At 53.8% G+C, this 16,451-nt stretch overlaps 1 protein-coding gene across 1 annotated transcript in view; it reads left to right on the top strand.

Moving 5' to 3' along the window:
• FTCD (formimidoyltransferase cyclodeaminase) overlaps nucleotides 1–7,646 on the top strand; it is a 41,469-nt gene extending 33,823 nt beyond the window's left edge. Inside the window, exons 10-14 of the mRNA XM_048870231.2 lie at nucleotides 1,862–2,023; nucleotides 3,347–3,390; nucleotides 3,935–4,073; nucleotides 4,989–5,084; nucleotides 7,475–7,646. Of these exons, the coding sequence (XP_048726188.2) occupies nucleotides 1,862–2,023; nucleotides 3,347–3,390; nucleotides 3,935–4,073; nucleotides 4,989–5,084; nucleotides 7,475–7,561 (528 nt within the window). The 3' untranslated portion in view covers nucleotides 7,562–7,646. The remainder of the gene's footprint in view (nucleotides 1–1,861; nucleotides 2,024–3,346; nucleotides 3,391–3,934; nucleotides 4,074–4,988; nucleotides 5,085–7,474) is intronic.
• Nucleotides 7,647–16,451: the final 8,805 nt, after the last annotated feature.

Below are 16,451 nucleotides of genomic sequence, written 5' to 3'. Positions count from 1 at the left end.
TAAGAGGCCTCTGCTGCTATTCACTTGCTGCCATTGTTCTCGCCGCTGCTTGCTGCCACCTTTGCCACTGTTCACCGCTGTCTCTGCTGGCTCCACTCTTCTGCTTGCCGCTGGCTGCTCCCCTAGCTGCCACGCTGTGTTAGAATCATAGAACATCAGGGTTGGAAGGGACCTCAGGAGGTCACCTAGTCCCACCCCCTGCTCCAAGCAGGACCGATCCCCGACTAAATCATCCCAGCCAGGGCTTTGTCAAGCCTGACCTTAAAAACTAAGGAGCAGGCCAAGTGATGGAACTGCAGAACACTGCAGATCTGCCAGCAGATCGAGGGATGTGATCGTTCCCCTCTATTCGACATTGGTGAGGCCTCATCTGGAGTACTGTGTCCAGTTTTGGGCCCCACGCTACAAGAAGGATGTGGAGAAATTGGAGAGAGTCCAGTGAAGGGCAACAAAAATGATTAGGGGTCTGGAACACATCACTTACGAGGAGAGGCTGAGGGAACTGGCATTGTTTAGTCTACAGAAGAGAAGAATAAGGGGGGATTTGATAGCTGCTTTTAACTATCTGAAAGGGGGTTCCAAAGAGGATGGATCTCGACTGTTCTCAGTGATAGCAGATGACAGGAGAAGGAGTAATGGTCTCAAGTTGCAGTGGGGGAGGTCTAGGTTGGATATTAGGAAAAACTTTTTCACTAGGAGGGTGGTGAAACACTGGAATGCGTTACCTAGGGAGGTGGTGGAATCCCCTTCCTTGGAAGTTTTTAAGGTCAGGCTTGACAAAGCCCTGGCTGGGATGATTTAATTGGGGATCGGTCCTGCTTCGAGCAGGGGGTTGGACTAGATGACTTCCTGAGGTCTCTTCCAACCCTGATATTCTATGATTCTATGATTCTATTTTTTTTTAGTACTTTATGTTTAACACAGCACTGAACTGTATTGGCTTTTTGTGTGTGTCTCTGCGGCTGCCTAATTCCGCATCATAGAATATCAGGGTTGGAAGGGTCCTCAGGAGGTCATCTAGTCCAACCCTCTGCTCAAAGCAGGACCAATCCCCAATTTTTGGCCCAGATCTCTAAATGGCCCCCTCAAGGATTGAACTCACAGCCCTGGGTTTAGCAGGCCAATGCTCAAACCACTGAGCTAAAACTCCCCCCTTCCAGTTCTAAATTAGGTGTGTAGTTGACTGGTCAGTTCATAACTCTGGTGTTTGTAACTCTGAGGTTCTACTGTAGATGAAACAAAGGCTCCCAGTTGAATCCAATCATCTCCATCTTTAAACACTACAGGGAGGATCAAATGGTGTCTAGGACTTTTTAAACAGAGCTTACACCTCCAGACAAGAACAGCCATTCCCCCCCCCCCCCGAACTTGGCTTTGGCATCACAACCTGTGCTTAGCAAGTGAGGGTGACCCCCCTCAACTAGAACATATTAAGTGCTGTTTTGCTGCCCTTTACTCGTACAATAAGAACGACATTTCATTACTGCGTATCCAACACTAAAATGAATTTTAATCCAAAACAGCCCAAATCGATCACTTTGGCAAAGCAGATCCATCTGCTGAGCACCTTGGCAGATTAGGCGTGCCTATGCAAATGTGGCCTGCTCATGAGGTCTTTTCCCCTCTAGATCACTAGATGGCAGGGGAGAGCTCATTCAGACCCTGACATTCATCGCCTTTGACAAATAATACCTTTGCATTTGGGCCAGTGTAGCCACCTGGCTGAGGTCACTGAGGAAGTCTCAGAAGCCAGGTGCATGTAACGTGCTGGGGGGAATGGCAATGGCAATCCACTCAGGTTAATGTCTCTTGTGGCTGGAGGAGAGCATGCGTGTGGAGCTTTCACCATGTCTCCTTGCAGGGGGCAGCTCTGGGCTGCATGGTGGGGCTGATGTCCTACGGGAAGCGTCAGTTTGAGGCACTGGAATTGGTCATGAGGAAGCTGATCCCTCCGTTCCATCAGGCCATGAATGAGCTGATCGTCATGGTGGACACGGACTCACTTGCCTTCAGCAGTTACATGGTGAGTGAGGTTTTTAAGCACTGCACAAGCTGCACGTCTCTCCATTTCTCACCCCTTTATATCTGGGGACTGCTCGCAAGCCTGCTCTCTCTCTGGTCGTTCCCATAGCGTGATGCTCTGGGTAAAGCTAAGGAGCTTTGCTAGGACTCTCTGCAAAATTTTGGCTGACTTGATAGTTGCCTGTGGTAGATTTCCTACTTAGCCCTGCTTAGGTGGAGGGCTGAGCTTGCCAATGTCTCCTGGGCATAGACATAATGACAGGTAGAGAGGACCAGATCCTCCACTAATGTGAATCCCTGCAGCTCCATCGAGATCAGGGAGCCTGGGCAGAGTTCAACCAGCTGGGGGCCTGGCCCTGAATTCTGAAATGAAACAGTGCGATAAGCCAGAGTTCAGGAAAGGTGCATTGTATCTAACTAAGAACAGCCCCAAAGCCAAATTAATACAACAAACCAAATCCATGCGGATGACATTCCAGTGACCTTACAGGATACATCAAAGGCGGATCCTAAAATCTCTCACGATTTAGCTGTCTTGTCTGTGCCGAGAGATCGGCTCCACTGATCAGGCTGCGAGGAGAGAGGCAAGCAAAGGACTCTTCCTGCACAGAGATACGTACAGGGCACACCAGGGTGCTGCTGCGTAACAAGAAGAGACCCATGACAGAACGAGCCCAAACCAGTTGAATGGGAGGATGACGTGGGCTGGGACGAGGGGCAGAGAAAGCCTGTGAGCCTGCCCCTCACAGATCCACAGCCTGCTTGAGTGCCCAGGGTGCCCAGAGCTGCTCCTGGGGCCCTGCCCCACTAGTTTTGCACTCTGGCTCCCCAGGGTTGCATTGCAGCCATCACACTGTGCCATCCGTTCCCACAGGTGTTCAGGCTGAGAGTCGCAGCAAAGAGTGACCGGAAGGGTGGCACACCAAGGAATGTCCTCCCGTGCCCAGTAGGACAGATTCCCTCTGGCACCAGCACTCGGCTAGACAGAAGAGCAAAGAGAAGAGGGCAGTTCTGTCTTCTTCATCCCAACACTGAGGGTCCGCCCCAGCCTTGATGTGACTAAGCAACTGCCGGGCAACTTTATTGTGCACCGCAGGGCAGCGTCCTCAATGGAGGGTGTCTGGCATGTCACTTCAGCCAGCAGTGGGATATAAACACGCCGCCCGGATGGAAACATTCCCCCTTTGTGCAGACAGGCCCATGCTGGGGTCAGGCAGTGGGGAAGGGCGAAGGCTCAAGGAGCTGTACTTTATCTGGGATAGTTCTTCCATCTCCAGCATCCTTGGTCTGATGCATGTTTGTTTGTTTGTTTGTTTCTCAACAGGATGCAATGAAGCTGCCTAAGAACACGCCAGAAGAGAGAGAAAAGTTTGTATTGTGTGAAGAGCTGAAACACAAACTCTGGCATATGATCCCCTGGGGTAGCCGCTGGAATGAGCTGAAGGCCAATGGCCTGACCCAGAGCTACTGAAGTCAATGGAGGGGCTCTCATTGGCTTCAGTGGGCTGTGGCTCAGGCCCTCATTTTGTGCGTGTGTGTGTGAGAGAGAGAAGGAAATCCTCACACCATACTGCAAAGCTAAAGTTTGGCTTTCCTCAGGCTTCTTATGGGGGCAGCAGACTCAGTGAGTTGCCCTGAATGGTGGGCGTTTGGGTGGATTTTTTTGGACATTTGTCCTACTTTCAATGTTTGTTAATCATTCTTTGTGTATGCCCCATGCTCTGTGGAAAGGCATATTGTTAACTCATCACAGGGTGGATCATTTTTGGATGAGCAAATAGAACCTAAAACCAGCGTATTTGCCTAATGGTTTGGCCAGACTAGTGTCCATGGTGCGATATCACCCCTTCTCACAGTGTTTTCCTTGCTTGCCTTTTGCAGTCAGGTTGACTTTATGTCTTGCCTTTCGCAGGCGCACAGCTGCTATGCAGCAGGGGCTGAAGAAGGCTGTAGGTGTCCCCTTCTCGCTGGCAGAGAAAGTGAACGCCTTGTGGCCCATGTTAAAAGAGATGGCTCAGTATGGGAACCTCGCTTGCAAATCAGATCTCCAGGTACTGGCCTGAGCGCTGGCGTGGGCTCCGAGTCTTTCGCAGCTCTTTAAGAAGTTTGGCCCAAGCTGGAGTGCAGAATGGAAGAAATCTGCCTTTGAGCAGTGGGAGGACTTGTACAGATTCTCGTTTATGTTGTTAGGAAGCAAACGGTCTGTCGATCACTGGTACTTGTATGACTCCCCTCACCAGACTGAGCACTTACAATCTGTAATGCAATCCTCACCTCCCCCCGGAGGGTATTACTGCTATGGTACAGGTGGGGAACTCAGGTCTAGAGAGACTAAGTGACCTGCCCAAGAAATTTGTGACTGAGCAGGGAACTGATCCTACGTTTCCCAAGTCCCAGGCAAGCGCCCTGACCACTGGACCATCCACTTCTCTGCCCAAGCAGTGGAAAAATCCCGGTGGTGGCCATAATTTTTCTGACTTGCCACGGAAGTGCAGTGCCCAAGAGTCTGTCCCACATCCCCTGCTGTCTTGAACCAGCAAGGTCCAGTGGCCAGGCTGCCAGAATGAGAGGTGGAGGAGCTGCCAGTGGCTCATTGTCTGAGTTTGGGCAAGTCACTTCAGCCAATGGGTTCAAAGTTAGCCACTGATTTTAGCTGCCTAAATTTTTGGCAGGTTCTGATGGTCAAAACCAGTGGCATCTTTAGAAAATGTTGACCGTCGGGAGGGGACAATAATGCTCCCCTCCTTTGAGATCTACAGCTGACAAGTGCCACCTCATGGGAAGTTTGGATTGTTGGTCTGAGTATCAGTATCTGGACACGATCCACTTCCTGGGCCAGATCTTTGTGGGTGTAAATCAGCCTCAGGCTGTTGAGGTTGGAGGAGCCAATTTACAGCAAGGAAGGGGCAGCCCGGCATACGTAACACAGGTAGCTCCTCACACGCGCCTTTAACGCTTGCATTCAGGTGGCGGCTAAAGCACTGGAAGCGGGAGTGTTTGGTGCCTATTTCAATGTGGTGACCAACCTGAAAGATATAACGGATGAAGCCTTCAGGAAGGAGGTAGGTCGCTCCTCCAGTTGTCCCCCAGGCCCTCGCTGGGGACACAGGGTCCCGAGGAGGCGTAATGTGTCTGAACCGTCACCTGCCCCTGGGCTGTTGCCCGGTGCGGGAGAGATGTGTCAGGCGATGGCACTGCAGGCTAGAATTACACCTCTCCTGTGGATACTCTCTGTGCCCCAGTTCATCCCTGCTCCAGGGGGGAGCCCAGTGTAGGGCCCCCTACCCTGAGGGCTGCCTAACCTTGTGTCTACTGCCAGAGTGCTGTAGTCCTTATGGCAGCCTGGGAATAGCTGGGATGTAGGAACAGGCTGTCTCTTGTCCCCAGCACCCTCTCTCCTGCCCCCTGGCTGGCCCAGGAGCTCCTGCTGGGGGGTAAAGGCCCCACGAAGTAGTTCTTCGCTCCGGCAGGGGAAGCAGCCCGCTTAGCCCCGTGTACGGCGTGCACGCTGAGTCTGTCCCTCAGCCTTCCAGAGAGAGCCCAGGGAGTAATTCACAGTGCCACCCAGTGCAGTCTGGTCACTGCCTCTGCCTCTTTGCCCCCTGTAGGGCACGGGCTCTTCTGCTGCTCCCCTGCCCTTTCGGGAATTTAAAACAATGGGCAAGTTCAAGGGTATGAGAGAAGCACAGTTAGTACACTGCAGCCAGCCAACCTTGCACCATCCCAGTGAAACACTGGCCCCTTCTCAGAGCCACCCGGCCCGGCTGTGTCGCTTGTGTGGTATCTGGTGCATCTCAGGGCGCCATAGCAATCAGGAGCCTCCCAAAGCCGGATCAGGGGAGCTCAGACAAATGCTGCATCTCTTGCCCTGGCTCGTTGGGCCATCCAACACACCAGCTCCATTGCCCTGCTGCCTGGGAAACGACTTGTACGCCTGCCATCCTGTGACATTCCCTGCTGCAAGGACCAGAGGATACTCTGTGGCCCTGTGGAGGGACAGGTTTTTCATTTCCTTTCCAATCTCACTTGTTCTGGTGCTGGTCCACTGTGCGCTGGGCTCCTTGCACGGGGAAACTGAGACCCGCAGGATGGGAGGAGAGAAACGAGCCCGGGGCCTGCAGAAAGTGACAAGCTGTTGAGCCGCTAGGCACAAGTTTCAAAAGTTCCCAAGTGACTTAGGAGTGTAAATCCGGAGCCATAGTCTCCTAAGTCACTTAGGTGCTTTGGAAAATGTTACCTACTGCTGGAACCATCAAAAGCCACAGGCCTCTGAGCCCCTTTTGGGGAGAAAGTGTTGAAGAATCAGGAGATGGGGGGGTGGGGGAGGGCGCTGCTTATCTGACCTCGCCCAATAGTGACTTCTCATGCTGCTCACCCACTAAATGCCCAATTCAGGCCAGCTGCCTTAACCACATTAGCACTCACACCCACTTTGAACCCATTTACACCATGCACTTGACTAGGGTTGCCAACTTTCTATTTGCAGAAAACAGAACACCCTTGCCCTGCCCTTCCCCTTGTCCGAGGCCATGCCCCTGCTCACTCCATCCCACTCCCTCCATCACTCGCTCTCCCCCACCCTCGCTCACTCGCTCATTTTCACGGGGCTGGGGCAGAGGGTTGGGGTGCAGGGGGGAGTGGCAGTGAGGACTCCAGCTGTGGGTATGGGCTCTGGGGTGGGGCTGGAGATAAGGGGTTTGGGGTTCAGGAGAGGGCTCCAGGCTGGGGCAGGAGCTTGGGGTGTGGGAGGGGGCTCCGGTCTGAGGCAGAGGGTTTGGGTGTGGGAGGGGGTACGGGCTCTGGGCTGGGGTGCAGGCTCTGGGGTGGGGACGGAAATGAGGGGTTCAGGGTGTGTGAGGGGGATCTGGGATGGGTCAGGGGGTTGGGGTGTGGGGGTGGGGGCAGTGCGCAGAGCTGTCCCTCTGACTAGGAGCCAGAGGCAGACGCCGGCAGCGTCCTGGGAGTTGCACAGAGCCGGGTAGGGAGCCTGCCTTAGCCCCACTGCACCGACCGGACTTTTAACAGTCCCATCAGTGGTGCTGACTGGAGCCGCCAAGGTCCCTTTTCGACAGGACGGTCCAGTCGAAAACCGGACACCGGGCAACCCTACACGTAACTGACATCACGGCTGAGTTTTGTCCCGAAGCGCGAACCGTTAACTGCAAGGGAAGCCTGCTGGGAGAGGGTGCTGGCCCGTTCAGCTGTTACAATGGATTGGGCGGGAAGCTCCTCTTTGGCCTGTGGGTGCTCGCGCCTCAGGCTGGGGGCGCGGGGCAGGCTCTGGAAACGTAGCTCCCCGTGTGCTGCATCCACATCTGACAAGGGACCCCGCCTGGGATGAGGGGTATATACACAGTGCCAGAGGGGGGACCCCCGGGACGGGGGCTGGGGAAGAGGAAATAGTTCCGCTGCCCTTTCAGTGGGAAACAATTCACTTTCTTTTTACACACAGACGCACGGCAGAGTCTCCAGCTTCTTGGCGGAGGCCCAGCAGAGCGCGGCGTTGATCCTGGAGCTGCTGGAGGGCCGGGGGCAGTGAGAGAGGGGGGCCGCTCCTCGGCAGTGCTAGGGCTGAGGCCAGGCTCGGCTGGGCCCGACTGCACAGAATACAAACCTGAAATGTTCTCGCTCCTCTTGTGGTCTCGTCATGAGGCAGCTGTCCTTGCCCAGACAGACCATGCTCTCCGTCCCGTAACGGGCCCACGGCTGCGGCCAGCGCAGACTTCACCCCTGGCCGGTGGCCAGTACTCTGGGTCAGGGCTTGTGGTGCGAAGGGATGTCACACCCTCCCAGGGAAGCAGCGTGAGCCGTGGAGGGGAGCTGATCAGTGGGGAACTCGAAGCTGCCCTGCAGCTCCCCGTGGGACGCCTTTCCCTCTACCTACTGCCTGGCCTGCCCATCCCTGCAACAGCATGGCTCCTATGCAGTGGCTTGGCCCTGGGTTCTCCCTGCAGCACCAGCCTTCCCCTTGCTGCAGCTGTGGGGTGGATTTCCACCTGTTACCACGCGGTGCAGGCAGCACAGAGTGGCTGTCCCCTGCCCTGCCCCGTCCCCCCCCAAAGCTGCAGAGTCGCCGTCATCTGCACAGGTGAGGCCTTGGAGGGCCAAAGAGAGATGGGACTGGGTAATGGTGGCCCAGCTCTCCCCCTCCCTGCCTGGGGCCCGCCGGCCCTGGTTTGCCCTCTGGAGGGGGTGGGGCTGCAGCAATGAGGCTGGGCTCCGGGGGAATAGGCTCATTTCTCCCCCTGTGACCTCATAGGCTGCATTTTAGGGCTTTTCGGGGGGGGGGGGGGGCGGGGGAATCTCACATGCAGCACATGGGCTCTGCCGCACCAGGGCAGTGGCTCTAGTCTCGGCAGAGGCCAGGTGGTATCTGTGGCTGTTCCCGTACACACGGGGCGCCACGACCAGTGTGGCCGGGACCCTCCTGCGAGGGGCGACCTTGGGTGCTCTGCTGGTGGGAAAGGGCCTGGCAGCACAGCTCCAAAGAGCCAGACTGCCAGCGAGCCAGGGGTGACCAGCACCCAGAACCTCCACAGCGGGGCTGAGGCAACTCCTGGGGAACTGCTGGCTTTGCAGACAGGCCCTGTGATCTGTTTGTGGGGCAAATCCATCCCACCAGTGGAGCAATTTGGAAGGAAAACCTCATGCCCCCCTGCCCCCCTACCCCTTCCAGCAAGGCTTTCCACAGGAGAGAGTGATCCGGCTCAGCACTTCCTGTCCCAGGCAGCCCACGACACCTGATCTCAGTGAGGACAAAGATAACACAGCCAGCCCTTGCCAAGAGGGCATGGTCCAGTGACTGATAGGAAGTTTTACAAAGAATGAAAAGCCTCCTCTCTTCTTTCAGCTTCTCGTAAGTCAGAGCTGCCCTGTTGTCTGACAACAGCCAACTTCCCCCAAAGTTTGGGGAGGTGTTTTGAAGAAGGAAGAGCTGGGGACAATAACCACGCATCCAATGGATACTCTTTCACCGCCTTAGCTATTTGGTTTCATGGGTCTTATAAGCAAAGGGAGAGTGACTGTGGTACTTTACTTTCCATAGCCCCCTCGCTTTCATGGAGTTCATCATGCTTTCAGATAACTTTGAAAAGAATGACCCAGTGCACCATTGTGCTATAATGTAAGGTCCTTACTTCAGAATGGCCATACAGGGTCAGACCAGTGGTCCATCTAGCCCAGTATCCGGTCTTCTGACAGTGGCCAATGCCAGGTGCCCCAGAGGGAATGAACAGATCAGGGCAATTTATCGAGTGATCCACCCCGTCATCCACTCCCCACTTCTGGCAGTCCGAGGTTTAGGGACACCCAGTGCATGGAGTTGTGTCTCTGCTGCCCATCCTGGCTAATAGCCATCGATGGACCTAGCCTCTATGAACTTATTTCATTCTTTTTTGAACCCTGCTATAGTTCTGGCCTTCACAACATCCCCTGGCAACTGGTTCCACAGATTGACTGTGCGTTGTGTGAAGAAATACTTCCTTATGTTTGTTTTAAATCTCCTGCCTATTAATTTCATTGGGTGGCCTCTAGTTCTTGTGTTATGAGAAGGAGTAAATAACACTTCCTTATTCACTTTCTCCACTCTAGTCACAATTTTATAGACCTCTGTCATATTTTCTCTTACGCATCTTTTTCAACCTGAAATGTCCTGGTCTTATTAATCTCTCCTCATATGGAAGTTGTTTCAGACCCCTAATAATAATTTTTGTTGTGCTTCTCTGTAGCTTTACCAATTCCAATATATCTTTTTTTGAGATGGGGTGACCAGAACTACATGCAGTATTCAAGATGTGGGCGTACCGTGGATTTATATAGAGGCAATGTGATATTTTCTGTCTTATTATCTATCGCTGTCTTTATGATTCCCAACATTCTGTTCGCTTTTTTGTCTGCCGCTGCACATTGAGTGGATGTTTTCAGAGAACTACTCACAGTGACTCCAAGATCTCTCTCTTGAGTGGTAACAGCTAATTTAGACCCCATCATTTTATATGTATAGTTCGGAAAACATAATCCCATGTGCATTACTTTGTATTACAAGAGTGAATTTCCCCTGCCATTTTGTTGCCCAGACCCCTGGGTCTGATGCATGCCTCTCACAACATATGATGTACCTCCTCCAGTGCCCTAACTGCCCCAAATAACAACGGTGTGGGTGAGACCAGACAATCACTGCACTCTTGGATGAACGCTCCCATCACCTGTGGGTGAACACTTCTCACAAAGCAATCACTCTATCTCCAACCTCTGAGTCCTCATCCTCGAAGGAAACCTGCACAGCACTTTCGCGCCTGGTACTTAAATTCAGCATTTGCTAGACTCAAAAAACCATGGTCTTACTAAAGACCCTGGCTTTATGGACCCTGGATTTATGGCTGATTACAACAATCTGTAACCCACTAACCCCCTCTTTTTGTCCTCTGACTACCGGGGTGTTAACATGTTACTCCACCTCGAATGGTCCTTTAGAATATGTGCTAACTACTTATGCTAAACTATCTGTTCAACCTTGTGCTTAGCTGTGACACTGGGAGTACCTTTCCCAGACCTGAAGAAGAGCTCTGTGTAGCTTGAAAGCGTGTCTCTCTCACCAACAGAAGTTGGTTCAATAAAAGATATTCCCTCACCCACCCTGTCTCTCTAATATCCTGGGACCGACATGGCTACAACTACACTGCATACATTTTGTTTCCCAGTCACCCAGGTTAGTGAGATCCCTCTGTAGCTCTTCGCAGTCTGCTTGGGACTTAACTATCTTGAGTAGTTTTGTATCATCTGCAAACTTTGGCACCTCACTGTTTACCCCTTTTCCCAGATCATTTATCAATATGTTGAATAGGACCGGTCCCAGTACAGACCCCTGGGGGACACGACTATTTACCTCTCTCCATTCTGAAAACTGACTATGTATTCCTACCCTTTGTTTCCAATCTCTTAACCAGTTAGGGATCCATGAGAGGACCTTCCCTCTTATCCCTGTACTGGGACCGGTGCTGTTCAATATGTTAATAAATGATCTGGAAAAAGGGGTAAACAGTGAGGTGGCAAAATCTGCAGATGATACAAAACTACTCCAAGCAGACTGAGAAGAGTTATAAAAGAATCTCACAAAAATGGGTGATTGGGCAACAAAATGGCAGATGAAATTCAATGTTGATAAATGCAAAATAATGTACATTGGAAAGCATAAACCCAACTATACATATAAAATGGTGGGGTCTAAATTAGCTGTTACCAGTCAAGAAAGGGATCTTGGCATCACTGTGGATGGTTCTCTGAAAACATCCACTCAATGTGCAGTGGGCAGTCAAAAAAGCGTACAGAGTGTTAAGAATCATGAGGAAAGGGATAGATAATAAAATAGAAAATATCATACTGCCTCTATATAAATCCACAGTACACCCACACCTTGAATACTGCATGCAGATCAGCTTGCCCCATCTCAAAAAAAAATATTTAAATTGGAAAAGGTACAGAGAAGGGCAACAAAAATTATTAGGGGTATGCAACAGCTTCCATATGTTGGAAAAGAGCCAACTAAGAAAGGATATGATAGAAGTCTATAAAATCATGACTGGTGCAGAGAAAGTAAAAAAAGAAATGTTATTTACTTCTTCTCATAACACAAGATGGGCAGGGATGGTGTCCCTAGCCTCTGTTTGCCAAATGCTGTGAGTGGACAACAGAGGATGGATCACTTGATGATTCCCTGTTCTGTTCATTCCCTCTGGGGCACCTGGCATTGATCACAGTCGGAAGACAGGATGCTGGGCTAGATGGACCTTTGGTCTGACCCTGTGTGGCCACTCCTATGTTCTTACCAATTTTGGTTCATACATTTTCAGTCTCACGGTGTTCTGGTTTACCCAGCATGATCTTAATACACTCTTTGAATGACAGCAGTAGGCCACTTTGGTCAAATTCAGTCTGTCTCCCTTTCGTACCTTTTCCCATAAACATTGATTGTTGTAGGTTATTATGACTTGTTACGTGTAAGGCTGTCGCGAGTGGCTCGCAGTCAGGGCACAAACCCCAAATGGGTTGTGTGTTGTAGACTCAAGTATTCGGTGTGAACTCAAGTGCTAGAGCAGACTTACCATGGAGTCACAGACAGCTGAGCCTGCCTTTGTGATAGATGGTCCCTTCCACCAAAAGTCACAATAGTCTGATTATTCCCACTCCCAAAGGACCAGTCACTTACCCCAGCTCAATTGTACCTCAGATCTCTCCCCAAAGACAAGGCTTGTACCCAATCCTATAATAAACTAACTAAAGATTTATTAGCTGAGAAAAAGAAATGAGAGAGTTATTTACTAGGTTAAAGCAGGTAAACACACACACACAAAGGAGCTACAGTCTTAAGTTCCAAAAGGCAATAGAAACTGCTGCAATGTGCCCGTTTTCTATGGCCTCTAGAGCGAACCCAAGCTAGGAAGTGGGGATCCCTGGCTTATGCTTAGAAGTATTGCCTGCTCTGAATTCCATGCGGCATCGGGAGATCCAGTGTGTTGTCAGGCATTTTCCTTCCTTCCTTCCCGCAGAGTTCCAGCCTTTGGGACAAGCTCACACGCAGGTCCCCTCTTCGTGGGTGTGGGGGGAGCAATTCACAGTCGTTGTCCTTCGACGTTTCACAATGGCTCATTTGGTTTCAATGGGCGTTTCTGTGGGCAGGATCAGCTCCTTACACTCATTTAACGCTGCTGTCCTGATGGGGGAGTTACACAGTTACAGAGCTTTACAATGCAAACACTCATTAGAACTTCACACCATGGGATCCAGAGGTCATAGGCGAGTTCACTGCATGCAGCAGCCAACACATGTTTCCTCACGTCTCCACACTAAACATGTTCGTAGCAACATAACATCTGTTTTAACAACGCAAACACACAGGGGAGCCAGACTTGCTCCAGCTATGCGCTTATCAGTGGGTGGTGGGGCCTGGGGCCTTGGCATGAGTTGGCACCTGGTCTGCCAGCATCACAATAAGAATTGGGACTTGTTACAGCTGAGCTCACATAGGGTAAATGTGTAGGGCCAGTTAGCACACCACTGTCCACTCCTGTACATGTTCCCCATGGCTTGTCAGCAGGGCCTCGCACAGGAACAACATCAGAGGAAAAAATACCCCCTCCTCGCCCAGTGTCCGGCACCAGCCCACGTGAGTCATACAGCCGGCACGTCGTGACGGTGCAGTCGTCTGACTCTGGACACGTCCCACTGCTTCTATTCACCCGCCTGGTAATACCGCACCCCTGGCTGTCTTCACCTTGCTACGTGGACTCAGCTCACTGAGGAGTGTTACTCACACTCCACCCCCACAGGTGGCCCGAGGGGGGCTGGCAGGGCTACTGCATCCCCTGGCTTGTCGTGGTTTCCACCACATCCAGGGTTTACAGTTTGGTTCAAGGGCTCTCAGGCCCCCCACGGTACAAACTGTTCCAGTACCCCGAGCAGCTGCCCTTCCCCCAAGCAATGATTGGCACCAGTGCCCCTGCCCTGCATACCCCCATCACCCCTCCCTCATGCCCCCCAGTCCCTCAGTTTTGCCTACCCCAAAAGTTTAAAAATCAGGACTCTCACCGTTAAACTCAGGAGATTTAAATACCCTCTGTTTTGCTGTGACCTTGCCATCTGACTCCCGCCCCCCGGGCTAGGGGAGGGTGGAGGGGTGTGGGTGACAGACTCTGTGCTGCCAGATCGCTGGGGTTGCACGGGGAGGTGATCGTGGCCCCTGCAGGGGCTCTCGTGGCTGCTGGACAGGACAGAGCTCCCAGCTTCACCCTGTGCCACATCCTTAGTCATTAACTCTGTGCCCCCCCCCCCACCTGCCCCTCCCCCACCCAGCAGGGACTATGCCCCTTCCCAGCCCCACGCAGTTCTGCCTCTGAGCCCCACGCCTGCCCCTCCAGGGGCTCTTCACCCACCTCCCCCCGCCCCAGGGCTGGTGCTGCATGGCAGGGGAGAGTAGGGGCAGAACTGCGGGAGCCGCTTGACTCAGTGCTCATGGGGTGGGAGTGGGGTCAGACTGACCCATTGGGCACAGGAGGGAGCAGACCCCAAATTCCTCTGGATCCTGGGGAGGGGTCGCTGCCTGCCTCCTGCAGCAGCGCTGAGTGGCTGCCATCTCCACTGCCCCGCCTCCTGGGGAAGAGCAGCCAATCCCAGACAGGGCTGTAAGTTCTGTCATGTCAGAAGGGTGGGCCTCTGCTGTGGTGATGATGTCATGGCACCTGGGGGGAGCCCGCCTTGGCAATGATGTCATGGCAGACGGGACGGCGTCCGCGGAGGTGATGATGTCATTGCGAGAGCTGGCTGCCCTGCCCCTCCTGCTCCGCAAGGACTCTCCAGGCTCCTCCCCACTGCCAGCCCCCTGCCCTGGGTGCCCCAGGCCTCTCCCTTCTGCAGGCAGGGTGGAGATGCTATGGGGTTCCCTGGCCTGTCGGGGCCTTGACCTCCCTTCCAGGCCCTGCCGGTAGGTGAGGGCTGGTACCTGCTGTCTGGAGAGAGCAGCTGCAGTGTCTCCTCCCTGGGCCGCGTCATGGCCGCTGGGCCCTGCGGGAGGGGCAGGGGGTGCCTGGTGCTGTTCGCCATCCACAGGCCCCGGGGATGTTCCCCGTTCCCAACACGTTCCCAACCCACATCAGCTTTACCTTTATGCCCAGTTTAGGGGGCCAGAGCAGAAAGGAGAGCCTGCCCCCAAGGCCCAGGCCTATGCCCATGGCAGTCACGGGGGTGAGCGCTGATGACAGTGGGGGCACGGGAAAGGCCCATGCCCAAGAGCAATCGGAATAAGTAGGACTCATTTCACTCAGCTGATGATTTATCACGGCTGAGCCAGGAGAAGAAGTGACCACCCACCCCTCCAGCCTGTGCACCTGCCTGGAGCCCTGCGCAGGACCAGTGTCGAGCCCTGCAGTGGGACAATAGCAGGAGTGGGATTAAACAAAGTCCCATGCAGGGCACTGCGCCAGCCCTTCCCAGCCCAGTGTGACCTTCGCTCTTCACCTGGGTGTGGAGTACTGACGTCATGTTTGTACAAGCGCCAGGGCCTGGCAACAAGGGAGGCAAGAGGTGAGAAGCCAGTTACGCAGCTTTATTGTACCCAACCCTGCCCACAGCATCTCTGGTGCTCTGTGCGCCCTGCTGCTCACTGGCTCAGCCGACGATGGGCGGGGTGGGGGAGCGTATTTAAGGGACTTGTGGTCTGTTCTCTCAGCACATTTTAGCCGGACCAGAGAGAGCAGCCAGAGGGAGCGGCATCTGTGTAACCGTCTCGTGCTGGTATCGAGCTCTGTGCTGGGATGCCGTGCAGAGCCCACAGCCCAAAGCTTAGCTGGGCTAGGGACTGCTCTGTTCCCAGCCCGTACGTGGGGCTGTGGGGACAAGAGAACCCACCCTTCTGCTCCCTGCAGCCAGGGGATATTACAGCAGTCCCTGGAAACATTTTCCTTTCCTTTAGGAGTCGGCTGTTTTCATCAGGTCCCTGGATTCCGGATTAGGATTTGTATTGACCAGGGCATCACTGGTTCCTGTATTCAAACCCCAAACCAAACCCTCCTGCCCCTACAGGCTGCTGCATCGCACCTTGTGCAGCCAAACCAGTGCAGGACCGGCCCAGCTCTGCTGGGAACCCCGGTGTTCCTACAGTCAGCGTCAGGAACCGAAACAGAGGGAGCAGGACTAGCATGCAGCCACAGCTCAGGGCAATCGACTGGGACGGAGAACTCAGCTCAGCACTAGGCTTGGCCGGGAGTCTCCTGGAATCAGCATCAATCTTCCAGTTGCTATTGAAAGCAATCTGGGAGATTTTACTAAGCCAGTAGTCCAGTTGGCGAGGGCGGCACAGTGGGGCTAAGGCAGGCTCTCTACCTGCCCTGGCTCCGTGTGGCTCCCGGAAGTGGCGGCATAACCCTGCAGCTCCTAGGCGCAGGCAGGGGTGGCCAAGGGGTCTCTGTGCGTTGCCTCCGCCCCGAGTGCTGAATCTGCAGCGCCCACTGGCTGGGAACCGTGGCCAATGGCAGCTGCAGGGGCATGGCGCCGCTTTCGGGAGCCACCGGAGGTAAGTGCCGCCCAGAGCCCGCACCCCTCACTCCCTCCTGCGCCCCAACCCCTGGCCCCAGCCCAGAGCCCCCTCCCAAACCGAAACTTCCTCCCAGAGCCTGTACCCTGAACCCGCTCCTGCACCTCAACCCCAGCCCTGAGCCCTCTCCTGCACCCAAACTCCTTCCCCGAGCCCACACCGCCTCTCACAGCCCAAACCCCTGTCCCGGACTGGAGCTCTCTCCCACACTCCAAACCCATCAGCCCCACCCCCCATCCCGGAGCCCACACTCCCTCCCACACCCCAACCTCCTGCCCCAGCCCGGTGAAAGTGAGTGTGTGTGTGGGGGGAGAGGGAGCAACGGAGGGAGGAGGGATGGAGTGAG

This window comes from Caretta caretta, chromosome 11 (assembly GCF_965140235.1).
Source record: "Caretta caretta isolate rCarCar2 chromosome 11, rCarCar1.hap1, whole genome shotgun sequence".
Classification (NCBI taxonomy): Eukaryota; Metazoa; Chordata; order Testudines; family Cheloniidae; genus Caretta; species Caretta caretta.
This window is presented reverse-complemented; position numbering and strand designations above follow the sequence as displayed.